The sequence below is a fragment of the Rhea pennata genome, chromosome 2, assembly GCF_028389875.1.
Source record: "Rhea pennata isolate bPtePen1 chromosome 2, bPtePen1.pri, whole genome shotgun sequence".
NCBI lineage: Eukaryota > Metazoa > Chordata > Aves > Rheiformes > Rheidae > Rhea > Rhea pennata.
The window spans coordinates 145,376,623-145,402,248 of NC_084664.1; the positions used below are offsets into that span (position 1 = coordinate 145,376,623).

The window sequence follows — 25,626 nt, forward strand, 5'->3', positions numbered from 1 at the left end:
GGATTTTTCTAAATCTATGACAAAAACATTTTTAGGGGTCTGTTTTACCTTTTCCTTGGTTTGTGAAGGTAACAATGCAATTATAGTTTCAGTTCTAGAAGTGGAGTAACTTCTATAAGTGACAGTAGAATTTACAGCCATTTTCATGTGGACTTTTACGGGCAGACCTTAAAAAAATCTCCTTGAATGCAAGCCCAATAATGTAAGACAGTTCACACATCCTGAGCCATTTTTACCTCCCTACAAGGAAAATGCAAAAGTGAACAGATGCAGACTAAATATGCTGAACTTCTATAAATAACTGGCAACACTGGGACTTGGGACTAGTGTTTGCTACACTTTTTAAATTACACAGATTTTTCTTGTATTTCTCCCTTATTTGGGTACTCAATTGCTGCATCTGACTTGATCAGGGCTAACAGAAAAATAATACTGTGTATGATATTTGAAAAGCTACACATATAATCTTAGATACCAAGAGCTTTCCATATTAATTTCCTCCTGACACTCAAAACATCTATCATCATCATGCCTGTCATCTTAAAAGAGCTCCGCTCCTTTTTGTGAGAAGCGTAGGGACTGAGATAGCAGAATAGCAGAAAAGACTTGAGTTTACAAGTCTGGCAAGTATATTTCAGAGCTGACGGTCCACTGTGAGGGTCACTACAAGGTAGTTTAGCCATCCGAATGTGCTTTACAAATGAAAAAATCTGGTTGGTAGTTATTGAGAAATATTTAAAGATATTTAAAACATAGTAAAAAGTAAACGTTTACTGGATATTTTAAAGTATATTACTAGAACCAACAGGACATAACTTTAAACATGTATAATGTATTATACATAAAAATGCATAGATGTACAGTAAATATGTTTATTTATATGTATACAGAGTAATATGTACACATAGGATCTGTTGTGCTTCTGGAACTCTAAGCAGTAACTCCTGCGGTATATTGTCTTAAAGCAGTTTTATTATACAGCTGTTTCATTTAATGAGTGCTGAGAACAATGCACGTTAATGCTAGGAAGATAAGTCATATCCATTTACTCTTGAAATGTACAAACAAAGGAAACAAAGGCCATAAATGCAAGAGTACCTACACCTCCGAGACTTCTGCTCTGTTATTTAAATATGCACAAGTCCGCCCAACAGTGATGCATAGGTTTCTTTCTTGCTTCCATTCCATGTCAACACATGGGCCAGGCACTCAGACTAAATCTTTGACACACTTCAGCACCACTTCCACTGATTCAGCTCAGTGCACTCCTGACCTTGAAGTCTTCAGGTCAAAAATAAGAGGGAAAAAATAAAATAAAAAATATATAAATAAAACAAACAAGCTTGTGGGCTTTTTTCACAAGTTATTTGCCACCAATACTGTCAAAGCAGCTGAATCGCAGTGCATCCATGGGCAGGAGCATATAGCAGCTTTGTGCACTTTGCAAAATATATATTAAAAAAATTAAGTCTTTACTGGCTTGTTTTATCTGTAGCTAGAAGGATGCTGTGCTGCTTCTGAGCCCTTTCCATCAAATTCTTTTTCTTCTTTTTCTTGTCCTTTGTTTTTGTTGTCCTTCTTCCTAGGCAAGGAAAAGCAAAATAATATGAATAGGTCAACTGACAAAAGAATACACAGGTAAAAAACTCTGTGATCAGGGAATTACCGACGGGGAGTGCAAATGTAATGCTTAGTTAATAGATTTTGATCATCGCTGGAAACAGACATTTTCAATATGGTAGAAAATGAAGTCGGATCCCTGACTGTCAGCACTTGTCCACACACCCAGTTTTGCTGGTACAAGTAACAATGTTTATGTAGGTCTCAATTTCAACACAATAACTCACGCAAGCTAAGTTACGGTCTCGGCCGAGGGCCCAGAGCCAAACAAGTATGTACGTAGACTCCTAACTCACTGAAAGCTGGATATGTGCCTTAGACCCTTGTGTAAATTTGCTTGAGTGAGTAATCCTATTTAAGTCAAGTCCAATATATCCATGATTTCAATGAGAAATCAGGCATTACAGCCCAAGTATTTGGCTGGAGGTAGTCCTACACGCTTTGGCAGAAACAACGCTGCCTCTGTGAAGAGCTGCTACTATTGCTTACGAGTGCTCAGGGCTTAATTCTCACAGTATGTTACTGTGCAGAAACCAAAACCTTATTACACATTTTTTGTCCAACAGTCCCATATTTGAAATTCACTGCTTTTGAGAAACAGGAAATTAGGATCAATACAGAAAAGAAAAAAAAATAAAAAAAAAAAAAAACACCCTCAAACTCCTGAGAGAAAACTGTTTCCTGTTCAGAGCCCCTTGATTATCCCAGCAAAGACACCATGGACTGAAAATCTGCTACATACAAAAAACCTGTCTTCAGCACTGCAATTTGGTTTCTTTTAAACATGCACTTAAATTCTATCTACTTTACTAGGATTTAAGGAAATGACTGAACACTGTCTTGAGTGAGAATTGTCCAGGTTTTATCAGCAGTATCATATATTGCAATATGTGATCAATGAAAAAACTAAGTCTATAATTACTAGCCTACCAACTCTACAAACTTTCAGGAGATCGAAATTTGCTTATGAAGATGAGAGTAAAATAAAATTCAAGTAGCAGACAACATAAAACTGTTTAAAGTGTATTTTTCGACTACACTGATAGTCTTAACTGGGAGAAATGTTTGCCAGTATGATCTTGTCTTACTTCCATATTGTTTCTTAACTAAAAGGCCAAATCAACATGAGACATTTTTTTCTATTGGATAGCAAGACTGAGATAATGAATCTGAATTTAAAATTAACAACATTTAATATTCATTAAAAGTATATGGCTATAGTTAAAATTACATATTTGTAAGAAATATATTATCTAGGCTACTACTCACTAGGAATAGTAGTGGCAATAGGACAGGACATAAAAGTAATGAGAACATGAGTTTAGTTTACTTCTGCTTCTCATTAAAGTCTGGCATTAACGCTACTATGGCATTTTGCCGTTTTTAAACCTAGTTAATCCTACACAGTAAAACCTCAGTTCAACCAATCATTAATCAAAGCAGCTTTTAAGTTAAAACTCTTCAGTAACACTGTATCTAATAACTAGGCACACCTAATGAGGTCAGCGAGAGATGGAATACTTGACACAAAGTGGCATTACAAGATGGTTTCAATTATTCTACCTTGTACTTTAAATACTCAAAATTTTTTAACCTGAATCTTTGAAATATTTATTAAGTAGTAGATAAGGGAAAACAATTTGGAATGACTGATAACACTGCTGGTCAGAAGATCAACAGAATCAATTAGAGCTTTCCTGGAGTTTTGCTATGATGTTTGGTCAGTGATTTTAGATTCTGAGTGTTTTCACTGTACAGATCATTTAACAAACAAACAAATTAATCTGCAGTTAGTGCCACATCTAGTTTTCTCTATACTCTCCTCCAGAAAAGTAAAGCAAATGCTTACTGTAATTTTAAATTAATAGAAGAGCTGTTCTTTTTTCTCTGAAGACTCTGAAACGTCCAGATAAAATGGCACACAGCCCACTTGCCATCTATTTCTCTAAGCCATATAAAGCAGTCTGCTCTAACATAAACATCAAATCAAATTGCCAGTGAGCTCCCAATGTGATATTCTAAAATAAAAAAAGAAATGAACTGTAATAGACTTCAGTGATTTGATATGTCATTGTACAACAAAGACATTACCACGTTTCAGCGGCTCTGCCGTAATTACCCCGTACCTGCTTTTACCCCAAGGCACAGAGAAGGCAGCTTATCTTCCTTACGTGGGGCATGGAATAAAAACCTGCACAGAGGCAGCAACCACTGAGCAGCTGATACCCGATAACTTTGGCTGCTCACTGCAGTTCCAAGTGCCCTGCAGTACAGAATGGGTTCTCTTGTTTTCAGGACAATATTAAATCACAGAAAAAATCCAAATGGTTAGTGAGGCTAATGCGGTTCCAAATTCCAACTGTTATTTTAACCAGAAAACTGAATGCAAAAAGGTATTTCCTGGCTAGCAATTGGTTCCCATACTATTACTAGAATGCAACAGAGATTGGAGATTAGCAGAAAAAAAGGTGACTATAAAGACTACAGAGTTCAAACAAAGTGTTGCTGAGGTTCCCATGCACAAGAACTTTTATTAAATTCAGACTTTGTGCTTATCAGCAAAAGCACAGTGAACAGAAGTAACTTCCAAATATCTTGCTACAGGCTACTCTTTTGAAGAACACGTTTACAGTGCAAAAAGTGGATCTCCAAAGATCCAACAGCCACGTCTCTCAGCTCCCCAAAGGGAAGGCAGTGGGGGGAAAGGCCAATGAAGAGGCATCCGTGCAGGGCCCCAGTGAGCTACCCCGGCCATGAGGCAGCGGTGTCTTCAGCTCTTTGGAGAACACTATCTGCCAAGGATCCTCATCTGGCTCCTCCACCCCTTGCACATGCTTGCAGCTACCAAAAGCATGAGCTCTGCGTCCAGACCCCTTTCTTCATTGGAAACAACACTGTTCTGCTGCACTCGGGTTTGATGGGGCTGCTGAAAAGGAGTGGATTTTATCCACAGTTTATTATATTACAAAACTTGCTGTTGCCAGGAACCCCTCCCCACCCTGACTTCCCAGTCTACCACCCAGGAGGAAACTCCTGGCTTACAGCAAGCTCTCTGAAGCAAACGAGAAGGGAGAGCACCCTGTCTCCCTGCAAGGCTTTTACAACCCACCTTGTGGATTCCCTGCCCTTGGAGGAAGTGGGATGGATAAGATAGATATGATGAGTATGGATGAGATAGTCATGATCATTCTTGCTCCTGCTCAGCAAAAGCCGTTGGTGTGGGCTAGGAGGGCAAGGTGCCCCTCAGAAGAATGAGGAATTTTTTTGTAAAAACTGCAGAAACCTCCAGAGCCCAAACTGTACAAATAGGGCTACTCAAAAGGGAACAAAGTACAACTCCTTCCACACTTCCCGTGAGGCTCTCAGCCTCATACTGGTCTCTACCACAGTTAGTTAGTTAGTAGCTAACTAACTACTAACTAACTATTCAAGGGCTGCAACATGGGCCTCAGTGTTTCCTTCCCGTCTGGCTCCAAGGCTATGCTATCAGCAGCAGGTTATAGTACTACCACATAGGACAGGAACTGACAATAGCTCCGATATTGAGTCTGATCCATACAGCCTATAAAATCCTCCTTATCAGAAACAGAACTCCAGTGAGCAACTCGTTCAGCACAGCAGTCTGGGACCTGCTGCCAGCAGCACCCTTGAAGTGACATTACATCATTTCTGGTGGTAACTCGCCTGCTTGTTGTGTGGTGGATAGCCACAGGCCTTGTTTCTACCTGCTAAATTATAGGCTTCCACATCAGGTCTGATTTTCAATCTTTATTTTATTACTGTGGACAATCTATCCTTGAAAGTCTTTGGTGTTAACAGCAATGGGAGCAAATACAAATAATTCAGGTGAAGAGCAGGATATCCGAACACGAACTGCTCAGTTACTATATTCCTATTACCTTTTCCCTTGCATGTTAACTAAACACTTCTTCAAATTAATGCTACTTTTTTTTTTTTCCTTAAAAAGCATTTTTATCTCCCACTGTCTAAAAAGGGGTTCCTCAGTTGTTACTGTCTGAATTGGTTCTGAACATAATTTACAGATTTATTTAATACTCTGCAGAGTCCTGTGTTTACACTGAAATATATGTAGGGCCTAGGAAAGATCTGAAACTTAGCCAGATTTGCTGTGCAGTTATTTAGGAAATAAAATCCTTAGAAGCTTATCGATCATTCTGTATCTCTCATCTTTCCGCACAGACTATTTTAAAGAAGAAAGACTGGCAAAGCCATTTGGTCAAACTCTTTATTGCAATGAAGATATGTTACAAATTCAGCTTTGCTGTTTGCTTTATAGAATGCCAATGAATAAGTCTGTATGTTCTACTAAGCAACTGTTATCACAATGGTATCTTTACAGTGTTATTCATGAAACTTTCACTTGGATTACTCACTTGTCCATGATTGGTGGATGGTCCACTAATATTCAATGAAATACTGTTGTTAGCTAACAAGGTACACCAGCTTTTAATGGTACAATAACACAGAAGTAATAATACAATTCCAACATGAGTTCTTGAAACATATATATATATATATATGTACAAACATAAATATATATTTTTTACACTAATAGACAGAAACTTTTTTTAACAGCAATTGCCCATAAAGTGGAGAGTAACTGCAATGAAAGCAATTAGTTCTAACTTGGCACTTTGATCTGTAGAGCATTTTTCTTCTCTTTCTGTTGTTGTTATACTTTTTCATTCTGTTGCTCCTACAGTTGCAGCATGCTAGAACATTAGAGAGTTCATGCTCAGTTCCCTGTTTTGTTTCATATCCTGAGTTCAAAGTATACTGCATGTTCCCTCTGGATGGACACAGCTTGGACAGGGACACAGCTTGGCCAGCATAGTCTTAACACTCAGGGCACTCCTGATTTTTCAAAAAGAAAATAGAGCAAATGCATTCAGAGGGAAAGAAAGAGAGTACAAGAGCTTGTCATTGGCATTTTTTCTATGTAAAAGTAACAGAATATATCACTGCCATGCTGCTTGAGATCCTTGCCTAAGATGTACAGTATCAGTTTAGTTCTCAAATTGTCCTTCCTAGGCAAATGTATGGCAGTATTTCCCACTCTCGTGATGGAATCTGTCCATTTCTACTTTCAACAGATTGAAAAAACACAGTATACATCCACATGAGGGCAATAAGAATTCAAATTTAAAGCTTTAAAAAAAAGACTATCTGCAGCTGTAGAGGATGTTTAATTCTCTCACAATTTTTCAGTGTTCATACACATGGATTATTATTTTATTTTAGAGCTATCAAAACATTTAATTCTTCCTTCTTAATTTAAAACATTTTTATCTTCTATGGATCACTACTGAATAATGGGGCTTAAAGGTGTGTGACTATTTCTCTTCTCAATGTTTTCATATGTAGAATTTCCACTGCTACCAGCAAAGGCGTAATGGTAACTCAAGATAATAACAGACCTTGTGCAAGACACCTTTTGACCTTTTCTCCCTTTCATTTATCTTTTTAGGAGCTAAATGCTGTTTACTTATAAATTATTCTCATATAGCTGCAGTTATAACTTAGACCCTGTGGGTGGCAGCATCTTCTCCACATGATAAGCAAGAAAAGTTACCACGCTCAAGTGGTATCACTAAAAGAGAGCAGACAGCAGGTGAACAAATGACAACAGTGGAAATAGGACAGAGGCACTTGAGGACTAACCAGTCAGATCAAAATCAAGAAAAATATAGCCAATGCACACTTCTTAAGATGCCCTCTCTGACAGGATAACTTTCCATTTGCAGGGTACAACAACCTATACATAAACAGTGACTGCAAAAAAAAAAAAAAAAAAAAAAAAAAAAAAAAAAAAAAAAACACCACAACAACAACAAAAACCCAACAACCAAGGACTCAGCCCAGAAGTAGTGGAACTTAATCAAGTAAAATGAGTATTTGCACTGACTAAAATACATAAATGAACAAGGAAGCTCATGTGTATATCCATTTATTCTCCGAAGGCAATTTATTTCCTGGTGCTTTCAGCTGGGTTAGAAGTTGAAGAATTACTGGCTTTTTTTCGTGTCTTTCTGTTGACTCCAGCATATAGGCAGATGTCAGAAGGAGGTAATTCTATTATGAGCCACTTAAGCACAGGTCAGTGCTTGCAGTGTTATGCTGTGTTGAGAAACCTGCAGTAGAGCCATAAGCCAACTAGTACCAAATAAGCAGTGCTATCAATATTAGAATGAACAAAACACAAAAGGACTGTGATGTGGTCAAAAAAGGTGTAAAGAAGAAAATACTCAGCAGAAGCAGGGGAAATGAACTCAGTAAATGCCAATATAATTATTTCTTGCATAGAGTAGTCATAATCAGGATCACAGTCCTACTCTATTGAATGATGGATGAAAACACAACATGGACCTGTATCAAAGACTTAATATTTATATTTTGGATACTCAAATTGCCAGAGGAATGCACAAGTTGTAAGCAAACTTCTAAATATATCTTGAATGAATGAAAAGCTCCCTTGCTACAAAGTTAATCTCTTTCAAAAGTGTGATTTACAAACCAATACTGACAAGTGGCCCTCAGGAAGAGAACGTACAGAGTTTTTGTAATGCAGCAAACTGGATGTTCAGCTATCACTACCAGTGCTGCCTGTTGTGAAGAATTCACATTAATTTTGTTAGTAAGACTCCAGTTTGCGGCTGTTTTTTAACACTAGCAAATTTAGGCTAAAAATGGCTCAATGTGTGCTACAGGAAGACTTGGGGGAAAACAGCCAAAGTAAAACAACCATTTTGGTTAGGGAACAGAAGAGACTGGGGCTTGGGCAGAGACACAGAATAAGAAGAGAGATAGGCTGAGGACAGAATAGGTCAAGTATCAGAAAACAGTTCCTCATTTTCCTGGGTGAATTTCTGAGGTCATTCAAAGAAGACTTGCATACTCACATTTGCCTCTGAAGATGACAGAAAGGATGCTTTGAACATGTAAAGTACCTCAGCTCTCTTAACATCACTTTTAATCCCCAAATGTCAGAATTTATAAAGATGGACTAATGAATATTTGCAAAGTACTGAAATACAGTAACAATGGACACCATAGAAGAGCCATGAACTATTTTATCCTTCTTTCTTCATCTGCAAGGGCTGAATAATGTTGAGCAAATTAGGCCTTAGAATATTTACTGAATAAAAAGAGTTAAAAACAATGTAATTATATCCTGTACCATAACTGATAAAAAAAGGAGCAAATGATGGCATTTCCTCAATTTTGAAGTGCTTGATTTTACAAGCCAACTGATGTTCTTCCATAGTTTCTGATACAGTAGTAATAGTTAATGGAATATATTACGTGTTCTTAGCCTTTTAAAATTAATAAAACTATTAGAAAAACAGACTTACTTAGTTCTTCTCAACCAGAATTCTGATATTTTATTTTCAACACTGTCATTTAATCACTTCACAAATTTGGATAAATGATTATATCCCATTCTATATAACACTGCGTGTAACTAGTGTTTGTGTAGAAGCACAAAGCATCAGCTACTGAGATGAAAGCTAATTTAAAAGAATCAAAGAATAATTCCTCAACCAAAAGAAGTATTAATCGATCCCATATCTGTATGTCTATCTCACTGGCTTTGTCAATGTCTAATCCCTTTTATTTTGACACATCTGCTAAGAAATGAAAGGTTTTATTAATTAGGGCAAAAATAAGCAAACTAATGTACAACACACTTTTCCTCACAAAGTAAATACCCACTTTTCATTTGCCATGAATAAAAGCTATGTAAGCAAAACTAAAATCTGATGTTCTTTCCTTCTGGACAGCACTGAGTATCTTCAGACATCGTCATCTGTTTAAGAGATACTGATTCCTATGTAAAGAACAAGAATTCAATGGATTTTCCCTTCTTGAGTTAAATTAACTCAAGTAAATTAAGTGAGAAAAAAGTCTTCTCACACTGGTGAAACACAATGCATTTTCCACACTATGGTTCTACAGTTTGTATAGTAGATGGCAGTGACATATGAAAACAGGCCTGCACTCCCAATTATTAACCTCCTAATTTTTCTTTACAGAAGCAGCAATTTGCTCTACCTAGAGTTTATGGTCTACTCTGCCATAAACTAAGTGATCCTATTTATTAAAGAATATTAATACTACAGTTGGGACCTCACATATGCAGACTCATAGAATAAAGAGAAAGAAGGCACACTGGTGGAAGGAGGAGAACCAGGAAATTCAAGGTGACGTGAAAACACCTCAGAAAATTCCTGTAGGCAGCATATGTTTAACTCAATAGCATGGATGTTTAAATAATGGGTCCAGTACTCCTTTCAGTCATGCTTATGTAAAAACAGGTGGGTCTCCAAAGTAGCCAAAATATTAATCTAACATAGATTTAGCTCAGAATTCAATGATATGAGTATCAGTTGCACAGAGGATACTTACTATTCTTATCTTAGTCACCACCATGTCAGATCACATGCTTTGCAATCAGAGCCAAGCAAAATATTTCTGATGGAAGATTAGGGTTTGTTTTTCTTCCTTTCAAATGAAATATAAACTAAATCTCAAAATAATAAAAATGTTTATACACAGCCAAAAATATGTATCCATGTATAAAAGTATTTTATCTATAGAGACAACAATCTTTGACAACACACTCTCTATACCTAATGATGAAAATTTATCTTCCAGGACTTCCCTTCCCTTCCTACATGAACATCACACACACTGTGGTCACACGCTTCTCCCTGGCAATCACTTTAAGTTTGTTAAGAAATTTTACTGGTTTTACTGTCATTGTATCTGGGAGAGTAAGTTGTTGAATGGTGCTCAAGGTTATTGCATATGTGGTTACTGATCTTTCAAAGATTCACGTCTCCTAAGAAGCAGAGAATAAAAGGATTTCTTTTCAGCTGTTTATCAAGGCAACCACAGATAATTCTTCTGAGACCATAATTCCATAGGCAGTTGACTCCACCATAAAATGCAGCCACTGAAAAAGGGGAGCTGCCCTGCCTCCAGCTTTCACTCCACTCCCAGCTGCTTGTTCCCAGTCGGTCCCTTGTGTGGACTATAGCATTCAGGCAGGTTGAGGAACTAACCCACGCAGAGGCTGAACCAGGATTCAAAAGCAACATTCTACATGATACCAGAGAATATTTTCAGACACTCATTTGTGCTGTTGAGTTTGACCCGGGCCAAGCAGCACCCTCCCTGCGATTGCCAGGCTCTGCTCAAGAGACAGCTTGGGCCAGGGACTGCCCTCAGCAGGCAGGTCCTCTTTTTGGAGGCGATGAGAACAGTCACATGGACACAGATTGCTCTGTGCTGGTTCATCAGTACATTTATTTAACTAGTACAGAGGTAGCTGCTATCTTTGAGCCATAGTCATCTGGATTTAAAGGATGACCTGAGTTATATGGTGTTATCCCTAAATGTATTAAAGTAAATTTCTTTTTGGCTTAAATAAGAGCATTTTCTCAAGGCTGACTGTGAGGGCTCTTTGACCTACTGCACACCTGAAGCCCACTAATACTCCTAAACGTGCCAGGACTATTTATGCCGTAACCAATCAGTTCCACAGCATATATCTACAGAAAGTTTATTCACTATCAGAAGCTGGAAAAGGGCACTTTTCTCCCTAATTCTTATTTGTTTTCAAATAGGCAGATGCTGCTTTTCCACTGATATAAAAAATAAAACTGCATAGCCATTTATAACAAAAATAAATAGGTATGGTGTCCTTCATTGCTCTTTACCTTGCTGCAGCATTTGTTTGTGTACCAGTATAATCAAATTGCTGTCACAACTTTAGAAACAGCTTTTTGGACCATGTCAGTAAAAAAACTTCTTTGTTGTTGTTGTTGTTTCTTGTTCGTGTGGAGAATACTCTACAATGAAGGCAAGAACACAAATTAGTTGACTATGTTCTTCTATGATCTATGGACTATCTTTTGAAGCTCTGCTTTCCTCTTTGAGAAACAACGCACAGGAAGGTCTACAAGGAAGTGAACAGGGCTTAGGAGGGCAGGTAGTCTCCAAAGCACTACCACTACATCTGAAGCATGCTAGTGGGAGCAGTTCTCGACCCTAACTCCTGCATTTTGGAAGGGGTGCCATAGACATTATGGGATGTCTATGGCATACTCAGTATGTGGCAGCACAGCTTTCCCAGGATGTTGCTGGCTTTTTCCTGTCACTGTGATACTATTTCTCTTGCTGCAGACATGCCATGGAGAAAGCCAGGGAAAGGAACAGCTAGATTTAAGGGTGAGGACACAGAAATGGCGTAACTTGTTTGATTTTAAAGATGTATTCAAACTAAAATATTAGACAATGAATGACTGTTTCATGCTGCCTGACAGACTGGGTCTGGAACATGAAGATAGAATTTGTATAGCAATCTGCTATTTGTATTATTGTTTATTTTATTTTATAAAAAAGTACCATTAAGCCTATTTTTTCATATATCATGAGTTTAGAGTCTTGCTGTGTTTCTGGCTCCTGCTCTGTCAGTATTTTTGGCACATAGACAGAATCTGTGGGGCCACCTCAAAGTTTGGACCATTAAATTTTACAAATATTCATCATGAATTTAAAACTACTGAGTCAATTTTTTTCAAACTTTCTCCTGCATTTTTTCTGAGTGTTTGGGCAGCATTTAGTTGAACTATCTGCATAATTCATACCACAGGAAAAAGTCTGCACATTTGCCCCCTTCACCACCACAAAAAAACCCTCTTTAAACCACTACTGGGTTGTAAAGTAGTGTTAGCTAACCTTTTTTGATCGACTGGCACTGGAGGCTTGAACAAGAGCCTGCTCAGGACAGTAGGAAATACCAGCAAATCAGGATTAAGGATAAAATAAACCCAGCTTAAAAGTATTTCTTTTAGGATCTGTCAAAAGTAATGCATAAACAGATTCTTGGACCACCTAACTCCCTGTCCTCCAGGTGCTAAGCTGATGAAAATCTTGTTCCTTGGAGAAAATAATTTTGCTCAAGGCATTGTGAGCCTTAAAAAATATGTTAGTTAATGAGTTTTAGTGAGCAAGTTTTAAAATATTTAATATCATTTATTGCCCTAATGCAGTTATTGAGTTATTCATAAGCATTTTTTTCTTTGGTTTCAATCAGAATATAGTACAAAAACAGCCAAAAGCATAAAAATCCAGTTTGACATGCTTGGAGATTTTCATAGTGAAAGACTCATATCAGAAGGAAATAAAACAGGTGGTTTCAAAGTTATGATTATTTAAAATAAGGAAATTCATGTACAAGCAAATTGTGTGTACTACACTTTCTTTAAATTACTGTATATTGTATTTTATTTCCAAGTAAGTTCAAGGTTGCATGAAATAGCAGCATTTGAAATAATATATTATGTATTAAATTTTACCGCAGATGCACTTGGGAATATAATAAGGACAAGCCATAAACCAAATAGCCTGTGACTTCTAAAAGTTTATTATTATGCATAATAAGTTAGTGTCCTGTTTGCCTTGAAGCCAGCCAGACGGACCACTTATCTGAAGTTCACTGCACCAAGATTATCTCAAACCTTTTCAAAGTCTGTACATTAAATAATAAAGATCTAGATAGCAAAATTAGATAATGCATGTCTCTTCAAGAATGCTTTCTCTTTATATTAATAAATATATTTCAAAATATTGTTTATTTCTTAAGACTTAAGACATGCATTGACTGCAAGTGAGAAGACGGAGGGGACCAAGAGTATCTAGTGAGATTTCTTAAATAAACATGAGCCAAAAGACTTATTATTTTCATATGGTATTGAAGCTAACAATTTGTTGGAGAAATGCATCCAGTCTAGATTTGAAGACAAGATAAGAAAGAGGATCCATCACTTCCTCTGGTAATTGTTTCAGCAGTTAATCATTCCACTGCTAGAAATATCTGCCAAATTCCCAACCTAAATTTTAATATCTAGATATTACTTCTGGTTATGCTGTTCTCTGCTAGATTAAAGGATTCAGGTTTTATACACTGTAGAAAAATCTCTGCTCATCATCTTTTTGAGAAGTTAAACATACGGCAGTCTTTGTGCTCCTTACTGTGAAACTTATTTTCTAGCCCTCAACTAAAGTTTGTGACTCTTATCCACACCCTCTTCAGTTTTCCAGTATATTCTATAAAATATGGGTCCCTAGTTGGATGTTACAGTTCAGCCCATATATAGGATAAAACATTTTCTTCTGCTCTTTCATTATTACCTAAGTTTGACAAGCAAGAACTGTATGTCTCTCAACACTGAGATGTCTCTCAACATTGCAGTGGTCTCCTGTTAATATTTCTTCTCAGAAACTTTACTAGATACATTTCTAGGTGCAATTCCTCATCCTGGAGGTACGCATTACTCATCTACTAATTCTCCTCCATGTATAACTTTATGTTTAGCTACATTAAAATTAACTTTGAATGGGACTCATTAACAAAGCAATCTGGATTTTTCTTAGGTCTACCCTAGAGTATTTATTTCTTACTATTATGCTAGTCTTTGTATTATCCTGAAATTTAAACCATACTGTATATTATTTTAATATAGCTTTATATAATTGTATGATTTATATTTTTATATAATTGACTGAAACAAATATATTAGGGCCACCATTAATTTCTACTAGACATCCAACCACTATATGCTTTAATTTAATCTTGTGGTAAAGATAAGAAAACTTTATAGAACGAGGTAAATCTCAAGTTTGAACACCCTCACTTGAAGCATGGTAGTTATTCCTGCCTAGCACTTCTGTGAAATTTTTGTTTAATTTCTATAGATGTAAATATTAACCCAAATATTAATCATCAACTGATTATGTATAAGTTTTCTAGAAATGAATGTACAGACTCAGTCCTCATTATTTTGAAAGGAATTCTGTTCAGATATACTATTTGCTAATAAGATTAAAAAAAAAAAACAAAACACAACCCTTGGTGCCGCTTAACTGCCTCTAATTAATTTTATGTGAGAAGCAGCAATAAATAAACAATAAAATATGATCATCCAGGAAAGTGCCAAGAAACCACCTTGACTGTAAGTGCTGATGTCTAGAAGAGACATGAGAAACCTGAGTAGATCGTATTTCAGAGACATGCCTTTAATCAAGGTCTTATCTACCACAAAAAAATGAGTATTACTGAGGTTGGAGGGGGTGCTCCTTTTCTGCATCCAGCTGGAGCAGCTGAGGACACTTTTGCTCCAGCTGTTCGTCAGCGCCCACCGCTGGGCAACTATCCCTCTCACAGCTTTGTGGGCACAAGTGAACAACTGCTAAACCACTTAAGTTCAGAACAAAAACTGCAGGACTGCTCAGGCTATCTCCCTTGATGCTTAAACTCACCAAACAGACTGCACAAAGCTGAGAGAAGAGTATTCGCATGTCCTTCCCCTAGCACAGCTGTAGAGGCAGAAGCACTTAAGAGTGGGGCACTGCAGTCTACAGATACAACATACATGCAAAACGGAACAAAAGTATACTTAAAATGATTTTTTTTTAACTGAGGTAAGTCCTTGAGAATAACTTTATCCACATGAGCTAAGTGTAGTGTGCTTAAACAGACCGAGTGTAGAACATTTATTTCAACCCTACTTGTATCAATGTTAAAATAAATTTTATTTAAAAACACACATTTTTTATATTCAGCACAGACCTTAAGAACAGCAACAAAAATACATCATTTCCCTCTCTGAGGTGGCAGACATGGATTCATCAGGGGAATGAATGGTCTGCAGCATCTCTGTTATGGCAGCCTAGTGCTTCACATGCTCTCAGCACATCGCTGTCTTTCTCCATCACATGCACAGCAGTTGAATACAGCCTTGGCACTGCATGATGTAAGAAGCAATATAACATGGTATTTAATAATACATATGGAATGGAGAACTAGCTTCTTATTCTGATATATATCGGCAAGGATAGAACCATAATCTCCACCATCAATTTAAATCACCAGTCCAAATGATACTGAAAAATTATTTTTTCCTACATAAATAATTTTTTGGTACATACTCACTGATAAAAAAAAAATGTGAATGCTTTCTTAAGAAGTAAAAGAACATATGAGATAAACACAGTATGTAGCTTAAAGGCCACTTGCCATAAAAGGATTTTCCTGACTGGAAGTTACAGATGTACTTAAAAAACAGATGTACATCAAAGACTATTGATTAAAAGCACAGACAGAAGTAATTATCTTTTTTTTTTCCAAAGAAGAAATTCTTTATTCTAATACCAATAAAACCAATAAAATCTTGGTATGTACAGAATGATTCTATGGGTTTAATTAACCATATGAAAAACATAAATGTATATGATATTCCTGCTCCATATCATCACATTCTTACAGAAACTTTGGGTGAGCTTCTGAAGGATATGAGATGTCTACTTCATTATTTTGTTACAGTATTAGCTTAAAGACATTGCATAACTGTTCAAGATCTATTTATTTTGATGTTAGAAACCAAATGCCTCATGCTAGCAATTCTCTGCAGGCCACAGGTACTGCTTCTGGTAGACATGCAGGCTGCCAGACAACCTGTCCTGAACGAGGGACAGTAGCACGAGCCACAGTCCTTGTCAAACTAGTGACTGGCCACAAAGGCTACATCTTATCACTAAAGCGGCCCAGAGCACAGGTTTCAATACTGTTCTGAAACACTTATTAGCAGGTTTCCTACCATATTTCTGACCTGTGTCAACTAGTAACTCTCCCAAGAATGGGTCAGGGCAGTATGGGTCACGAGCTGTTCCCAGTAAGCACTACAGTTGAGGTCACCCTGCCTTGGTGGAGAGGAGAAAGTCTTGCTGAATGGACACTTTACTGGCCTAATCGCATCATTGCACCAAAACACTGTTTTGATAAGTGATTCAGTTATGAAATTTCATCTGGCAATAAAAATATGGCCTTTTTTGAAAACTTGATTTATTCTCTTCTTACATGCAAGAATTACCACCTGGGATAATAACTGGGTTCTCAAACAACAGATCAGATGTATGACATTACTGTTAGCAGAATTTTGTTCATTCTGTGCTGCCCATAAGTCTAAAATGCTCTGATTCTCAAATTTTACAAATCTTTATAAGCAGAGGTACATAATGTTACTGGCTGAGATAGATGACTGGTACCTCAGAGAGAGGATGAAAGGGACTGCTCTGGATCAGCCAAGGATCCACCAAGCCCACTACTGTAACACAGGCCCAAAACAGACACATGAGGAATGGGTGCAAGAATTGGACAAACCTATAAGCTCTCTTTCGCACGAGCTTTCACCATAAAGCCTGCCAAAAGTATGTACTTGGCCATACTGAGACATTTACTGGGAAAGGGCTTGCAAACATGTTTTTGCTGGGGAATATATTTCCTGGCAGATATCTTAGAAGTGAAGGCCTTACTACATGCCCTTCTGCCACTTGTTTGCTACTGCATGACCTACCCTGCAAAACTGGTTAGGATCACGTAACTAAAACATTTGGCTCATAATTTTTCAGTTGTTTTTTCAGCTGATTAACTGATTAAGTGAATCACTTTGTTCACACAAAACAGATGGCCAAATTTTCATGGCACTGAAAATGGATGAAATGTAGGCCTAGCAAGGAAAAAGTAAGAGACATGCATTGAACCTGCAAGTCTTGCATATACTGCATGAGACTTGACATGTCAGAAATGCTGAAGGAAAACTTAGACCAGATGGGTCTACCAGATGAGCCTCAAAGTGGAAAAAAGAGTAGAGTTTCAACTGATTGTAACAGAAGTCTCATGCTAAAATCAGGATATCTATTATCGCAAGGGCACTTGCATCCAGCTTGCTCTTGATATGACAGAAACGAACCTACATCTTTTGCAATGTCAGCCTCCAGTATTGCTTATTCTTACAAAAGTTGCCTTTGAAAAACTTGTTGCTCAGTGGCAAATCATCCAAAAAATAGTGCATTACTCCATGTCTAATTTAAATGTCTTACTAATCAGGTGCACAGTGTCCGTATTTGAATTATTCTGTGCTTATGGTTACAGAAGGTGATTAAGTATTTTTGCTATGGCTTACAATCACTTATGGTTTTCAAAGTCTGGCCCAGAATGTTAGTTCCAACAGATCAAAGCATGCGCAGATACTAATTTCAGATAAAATAATTGGAGAGATGGCAGAATCTCATTCCCTCTCTTGCACACCTGTATTTTTAAGATTTCCTCTTTTATAAATTGCTACCATCAGACCATATTCTGAATCCAAAGAGCTATCATCTTTAGGAAAGGAAATAAAAAATATTTTTCCTAGTGCTTAAAGGGGGTCAGAAAAGAGAAAGGCATCTTTAATATTCTGAGTTGATGCTCAGTTATTTAGTCAGTCATTGTCATAATGCAAATTCTAACAGTTTGTTGCAGATGTTCAGATGAATATAATGCAGTCAAATCATGAAGGATTGTTTTCTCACACTGAGAAACTACACATAAAAGAAGAACATTTTTAAAAAAGAATTTTGAATACAGTGACTACCTGTCAGAAAAATAACCCAAACTGCCAACTTCCAGAAGTAAATGTTACTTTGAAAAGATAAAATGTAAGGTGACTTAGAAATCAAGATGGCAGTTTGCTAATGAATTTCAGGCTTTTATGTTGACATTTCACGACAGAATCTTTTCAGGTTCTGTAGTTACTTACTATTATTGTTGCTGTTGCTGCTGCTGCTGCTGCAGAGGTCCAAAGACAGATACAATCATGTAAAATGGAGGGCACGTTTTAGAACAGTAAAATGAGACAAAAGAGGTGCTAATATCCCTGTATATTAGCACTGTAAGGTGCCCATAGTGTAATGAAGAGTGATATTCGACCTCTTGATAAATTGAAGATACTCTGTTGGTATTACTATATTCTAGGTAGTTTCTCATTAAAAAATTCTTTTCCATAGCTCTCTCCATGTTTCTAACACTTCCCCTCTAATTGTCCTTGATGTCCCAGTGATGTTTGGGCCTTCCCAGCGCTCACCTCTAGTCATATAAATTGCCCCTCTCTAGTTGGGCAATGTCTATGGTTAAACTAAAATATCAAGTGCTCTAAACTACATAACACTAAGGCACACGTTGTATCACTTGTTCTTATTAACAGAAAATGATAGAAGTAATAATAAAACTCTGAACTTTCCACCTCTGACAGCGTCCTTGCTTTCACAGAGTATTCCTTTAGGTTCAGTATGTGACCACTTTTTGCCTCATTTGCACTAATAAGTATAATTGCAGTGTATTCAGAAATATTTGATAAATTAGGTTACTTTGAAAAAAATGAGAATACAATTCTATCACATTATTGATATTATTACTAACACAGTTTTTTTGCAACCTTGAGTGCTAATATGTAATAATGTAACACTGCAAAAATCCCACAGTGCAAGCTCTATAGTATCATTACTTTGAACAAAAAAAGACTAGCATTAAGATGGACATTTTCAGAAACACCAGAGGGATGAAGGATAGCCAGTTCAACTGGAAGTCAGTACGGAATTTTGAAAAAAATCTCTTAAAATACACTCATTCTTTTGAAAAGATTCTCTTAAGTAGCAAAAACTCAAGTAGTGAACTACTCCTTAAAACAAATTTCAGTATGACTTTCAAGAGTGCTCAGCACTTAGTAGTTTGATTTGGTGAACTTGAATTAGTGAACTTTTCAAAGTCTGAACAACAACAGTTGTGTGTAAAAGAAATGCTAATAGCTAAAAATTTGTATTATTCTAGCTGCAAGTATTTTCCTGATTTATGGAATATTTGCAAACATGGGAATGTATACAAAGATTTTATTTTGATACATATGCACTTTATATTATATAAAAACAAACAACTATTGATCCGACCTATCTAAAGTGGAGTGTTGACTTTTGTGGATGACATGGTAAGTTTTAGGTATAAATGAAGAACATGAGAGATTTCAAACCTATTCAAAAGAAAAATAAGCACATACAAAATCTATGTTCTAATGTCTTAGCCAAATGTGTTGAGAGTTATAAAAATCAAAGCACAATAATAAATGTTGGCTTGTAAGCTACAGTAACTTAAACAAAAGCATTTCTAAATTTTAGTATTATACACACAACTACATATTCAATTTCCTGCTCTTTTTCCTTCAAAATAAAGCCAGACTGTAATAAACATTGTATGAAGCTTCAAGCAAGGGACATCCAGATCTGATCATTATTATTTCTTAAATATGGCAGGAAAATACTCCAAAACTTCCAGTTCCGACAAAGTTCTTCTTGCACTTATCTTTAGAAGTGTAAGATCATTGTAAGTACATTTTAGCTTCTTTTTAAAAGGAAAACATGCTTGCTAGGAAAACTGAGATTATGAAGCTTGTTTAGCATTAACTTCTGCCAAGCATAAACAATTTTCCTCTGAGTTATTACTGAGTCATATGGCCAACAGCAGTAACTGTTATCACTTCATTTTCTGTAAAATAGTTTAAAATTGAAATCTCCTATACTTTTCCCTTGCAACCACACTGAATTGTTAAACAATCAAAAAGCGTTGCTTTCAAAATCTGATATGCTTGGTGGCAGGGTGGCATCTTTACCATCCAGTGACATTTAAAATGTGCACATTCTGATGTTAAATTTGCTCACCTGAACACCACATTCACATGAACACTAAAGTAGTAGGATAACTGTATAATCAAATTGACTCTGAAGACTACATGTAACATATCTTTAAAGGAAAGTTACAGTTCTACTAACAGAATTTAAAGATAACTAGAGATTTTTATCAGGAAATTAATACAGGATCTAGAAAGTTTGGCTCTGCCAAAACTGGATCTAGTGCTTTCCCTTTGAGTACACAAGATTATACCTACTTAACACAGATGAAACTGCTGACAGGAAAAAAAGAAGCAAATTACCAGCTATTTAGCTTGTTTGCAATGTATTGTGTTATTGCATTTTCAGGGTCTAAACTAGAATATGAATTTCCAGTCTTCTCAAGTTAGCATGCTAGATTATTGCATTGAAATGTTCTTTCAGTAATAACACTTGATTTTTTGCTGCTGACTAGGTTTTACTTAAACACAATGAAAACAAGCTCTTTGGAAATATGCCAGATCTAGTCTTACAAGACAAAATTCCCTTCTTCACAAAATGTATGCCAAGCTTTTTCATAAACTGAAATACATCATAGTTTTCATATGAATACCTAAATGAGACAGAGTTTAGACCAACCTTGGAAACTCAAAACCAGTACCTTTAAATAAGTTCCTTTTTGTACTGGATGTCACGTGTAGTTTTGACAATCCCACTAATTCAAAAATCATGAGCTAGCCTCCGTATCATGAATGAAATGTAAAACCACTAGATTTTAAAGGAGTAATTCATTTCTTGTGCTTTTATTTGATTTCTGGTGTTGAAACATGGAGGGGGTCTGTGTTTTCAGACATTTTCTTCCAACCATTGCTTAAAATGGCAAAACTGTTATTATCAAGTGATTCCAGTAGCTGAACTTTAAGAAAAATAATAAATACCAGGAAATCAGTGACAAAAATGACAGGAGAAAGCAATATAGGAGATTCCCACTAATGTCCTCATTACTACTTTAATCTTTTCACTGAAAAGTCTTGGAAAGTAAAAAAAAATAAAGCCTTATAGTAACCATTAAAATAAAAGGGACACAGGCTAACTTTCTAGAATGTTAAGAGTTCTGGCTAAGGAAGGAATTGAGCTTCTCCAAATGCCCATGAGGGACTGAACACCCCTGCAGGGTGAGACAGAGTGCTTTTCCTTTCCACTGTTAAAGCATTGGAATAATGACAGTAGGAGCATCTTTTATTTCCAAAAGAAGTCTCCTACCATCATCTGTCATTTTTGATTGAGTTAGAAGCTCAAATTTTCTTCTTATATTAGGCCTTCCCTCTATTCTCTTGTTTAATATTGTCTTAGAACTAAACAATTAGACAAAATAGCATAAGTGGCATAAAAGGTAGATAAAGCAGCTCAGCTGCCTGTAAACTGGCATGATACTGTTACTTCATATTGGACAGTTCTAGAAACTTTACATAAGTTATTGTATAACTGGATGAAATACTGCTTCATAGAAAAAATAAAATGCACACCTATCAACAGATCCTACATACTGCTTTAATAGCTCTGAAAGGTGATATGGAGAGTTGACTTGGGCAATTGTCTAATTTTTTTTTTAATTTATATTATTTCTCTATACTCACCAGGCTGGGAATGTGTGTGGTGGGACAGTGTATTATTTATTACCATTTCTCCTTTATTTATCTTTTACTTGTTAGCCATTTCTCCTTCTCTGAAATAGACAGAGGCTCCAAAATTGCTGAGTAAAGCGAGAAGGATTGTAGTTATAGTCTGTCTCCTACTTCAAATTCACAATCTTAATTTCTAAGAATCAAGGATTTCTTGATTTTATAATTTCTATGTTATACATATATGAAAACAAATAACGAGATCCTATTATTCTGTGGACTAATTAATGATTATAAAATGGTCATCTTTATTCTCATTTAAATCAATCCGGTAGCAACAAAACTTTACTGGCTTTAATGGAACTTCTCTTGATCACATGTAATAGGCATAAAGATGATCAGGCTCATCAATGCTATGAAAGTTAAAGAGGAATTAATCTGTGGAACACTGACTTATTCCAGATGAGGACATCATACAATGAACTAGGATGTGGATGCTTCATAAAACAGAGCCGCATTATATGACACTGAAAAAATACGTAGGGAGGAGGTTCTCCTTTTGAGAAACAGAGATTTCTTTGAGCTCCTTGAAAAAACAATTCAAATGGTTGGAGGAAAAGACGACAAAGAAGTAATTATTCTTTCACAACAGACTCCACCCAAAAACATTATTCTGAGAAAGATGCATGAATAAACATTTTTTAGAGTTTGAAATTTTAAGGAAAACTACTTACTCAATGAAAAAAATGCAGTGGAAAGAAATATTCAGCATGTTATAAAACCTCTTATGAAACACACTGCCCTTTTCTAGGCCATCTCTATTACTGAATTTTGGGGAAATGATGTCCCCGTTCTCCTTTCCATTGCCTCAGCTACAAGAAAAATGAACCCTATTTCACAATAATTTTCCATCTATATGTCAATGGACTCTTGCTCCACTGGCTTCTCTTACTCTGGTAAGAGGCATTACTACAGCCAATGCTCAAACTGGCATTGGATTGCAGAGCTGAGTAGGAGAGGGTGGTGGCAGAATAATCCTGTACTGAGTGCTGCATATTAAAGGTGAGAGCATCTATCCATAAGTGCTGCAGAATATGTATTTAATCACCTCCAATGATCATGAAAAAATGATTCTGGCACCCGAATGCCAGTATTTTGTCTCATGAAGCTGACACAGTCCACAACGACTTCCAAATCGACTTCCTTTTGCTTCAAGACTTATTGTTCTGTGTTCTGCTATAGTGCTTTCTTTAAATGACAGACCTTCCATCTCCTATTATAGGTGTCTAGTCTGAGCAATAAAAATCTGTTCCAAGCCAGAAACAGGACTTGCTCATAACGTTTTTTTTAACTACGGAGTTTTTTATGACCCAGAAATTTCCTTTGTCATCAGTTAATAAATACACTGTCTTTTCTTCTTCTTCTTCTCTCTGTTCTGTCTTCTTCTGTTTTCTTCTTCTGTAGACTGTTAACGAGTCTAAGTTACATATTAGTCCTAACGCTATATGGTAGAGTTGTAAAACTGATTTTTAGTGTTTGTCTCTTGGGTACACTCTTGCACTGCTTAAAATTTACTCTCTGTGCCAAATTGTGGGTTTTCTTTGCTAGGCTGTATAAAAGTTGTTGCTTCTAATTTAGATATAAGGAACAGATGGTAAAAGAAGAGGTAACAAAATAATCTGGTCCATAAATTCAGAGCAAAAACATGAAGTTGGAATTTAACCATCTTTATGGTAGTTTAATTATCTTTGTTTTAGAAACCCTTCAGGCATTAGTCATCGCAAGTAGCAGATAAATGGAATAATTTTCTTAATATCAAACGTACTATAGTTTTAAAACTACATATAATCTAGCTTCAAAACAATTATGCTAGATCTAATTAAAGCTACTTGGAACTTGCATCTCTAGTCAACAGCTGAGGTTTCATCATGCAGCCCTAAAAGTAATTAAATAAGGAAAAAGATTTGACAGTTTTTACAGTACTGTTTCTAATGTGCTGAACTATTAGCAACCCATTCAAGATATTCACATTTGTGTCTGACAGATAAGCAGAATTACAACAGAGTTGGCTGTAATTTTCATCAGGAACTCATTATAGTATGTGCTGTGGTATCATCATGTGATATTAACATCCTTGGAAATACCAGTGATCTTTATGTCACATGATAAAGCAGCTTAAACATAGATGCTTGAAAGTGATGCTCTGTAAAGTGATTGCTCTTACTAGAATCCTGCTGCTGCTGAGCTTTGCAACTAAGTACCTGCATGTTTCTCTTTTATCTAGCAGAGTCTGACTTAATACTATGTTCTCAGAAATCACCAGACTTACTATTCCGATATGAGTAAAGAATGCCAAAGAATGCTCACAGGAAACCAATAAATTATAATTTGAGTAAAAAGGAATAAATTGACAAATATATGAACACGCAAGCTAATCAGGTTCTACAAGAAGACAGATTTCAAATGAACAGTCTTAAAAAAATGTATTAACACTTTGCTACTGCATGAAAATATTCCAGACAATAGATGTGCAGGACATAAGATTGAAGTGCCAGACTTGGAGGTGATATGTAAGGATGTGTAAACCTAGCCCTAATTTCAACTCCTATTTCCTTATACTTGATTCACTGTGTGTAAAGAAATACTGATCTACTCTTATATTAAACAGCAAAGACGACATAAGATTTAAATACAGTGCAGGATACTTTAAATTAGACTTTATGTGCATCTTTAGAATCAAAGTTACGCCAACTCAGACCCCAAAATGGGTCTAAATGTGATTGCTAAGGCATAAAGGAATATCCATATGGCACAACGCTACCAGAATGCTAGATGGGCATTCCATAAGCTTTCTTGGGAATCAAACTTATTAGTGCAATATTGTGTTCATAATTAATACTGCTTCCATGGTTGATCATATGGGATAGAGTGTTACACTGACACAGGTTGAAGACTAAGCTATCTCTGTGCTACTGCATTGCTATTTTAAATATCAATACTCATTTTAGTACTGAACTGAATTCAGGGCTTTTTTTAAAGATCTTTCCCAGAAAATTTTTTAAAAACACCCATCTTTAATGAGAAGCTATAAAGACACATAAAATAAGCAGTATGTATTACTAATGTAGAATAGGGAAGCCCTGCTCCTCATAAGCAGTGCTTACTTTCCATTGCTTTTCTTCACTGCTAGCTTTCCCACTCCTTTACCAACATTGTCTGCCGTCATGATGTAATGCTTCAGATTAAACACGAAATTCAAACAGTTCAAGAGGAGGTTCTTGTCACTCTGCCCTGAAGTGTTAAGTAAATTCGTAAGTATTAAAGGAAATCAGTGTCCAAATGTTCCAATTTGAGGTAAACATTATCTGAGGTCAAAAAAAAAAACCTTGAAAGAGAATAACAGAAAAAAGAGATGAGAGAGATTCTCTGTTCTGTTTGTTCTGTACTATTCAGAAGAAGTAAAGATGCAGAAATACATGCATGATCTCTATGAAGGATTTCCACAATACATCCTTAAAAATGAGTGCAGTTGATTCCAAGCTAGTTCTAAGACTAGGGGTGAGCTGATGACATGAGAGCAGCTGGGGAGATTGCTCCTCCACCTATTCACTGGTGGCCTCCCCCTTGACTCCTGTAGCCAGCTGGTGCAGTTAATTTAATTTGATCTGGCCTACAGCAGGGTATTGGAAGCTGCTGCATTTATGAATTGAGCAGTGTCCCTTTCCAGAATTTTTACCAGCCCTTCTGTGATAATTATTTGACAAGAATTCACCACACAAGAGAACGAGACCCAAAGTTAACACTTAGGAGCTATATAGCCCAC

General features: G+C 36.4%; 1 protein-coding gene across 1 annotated transcript in view; it reads right to left on the reverse strand.

Annotated features, from left to right (window-relative positions):
• Positions 1-856: 856 nt before the first annotated feature.
• RSPO2 (R-spondin 2) overlaps positions 857-25,626 on the reverse strand; it is a 104,374-nt gene continuing 79,604 nt past the window's right edge. Inside the window, exon 5 of the mRNA XM_062568378.1 lies at positions 857-1,582. Coding sequence (XP_062424362.1) covers positions 1,473-1,582 — 110 coding nt within the window. The 3' untranslated portion in view covers positions 857-1,472. The remainder of the gene's footprint in view (positions 1,583-25,626) is intronic.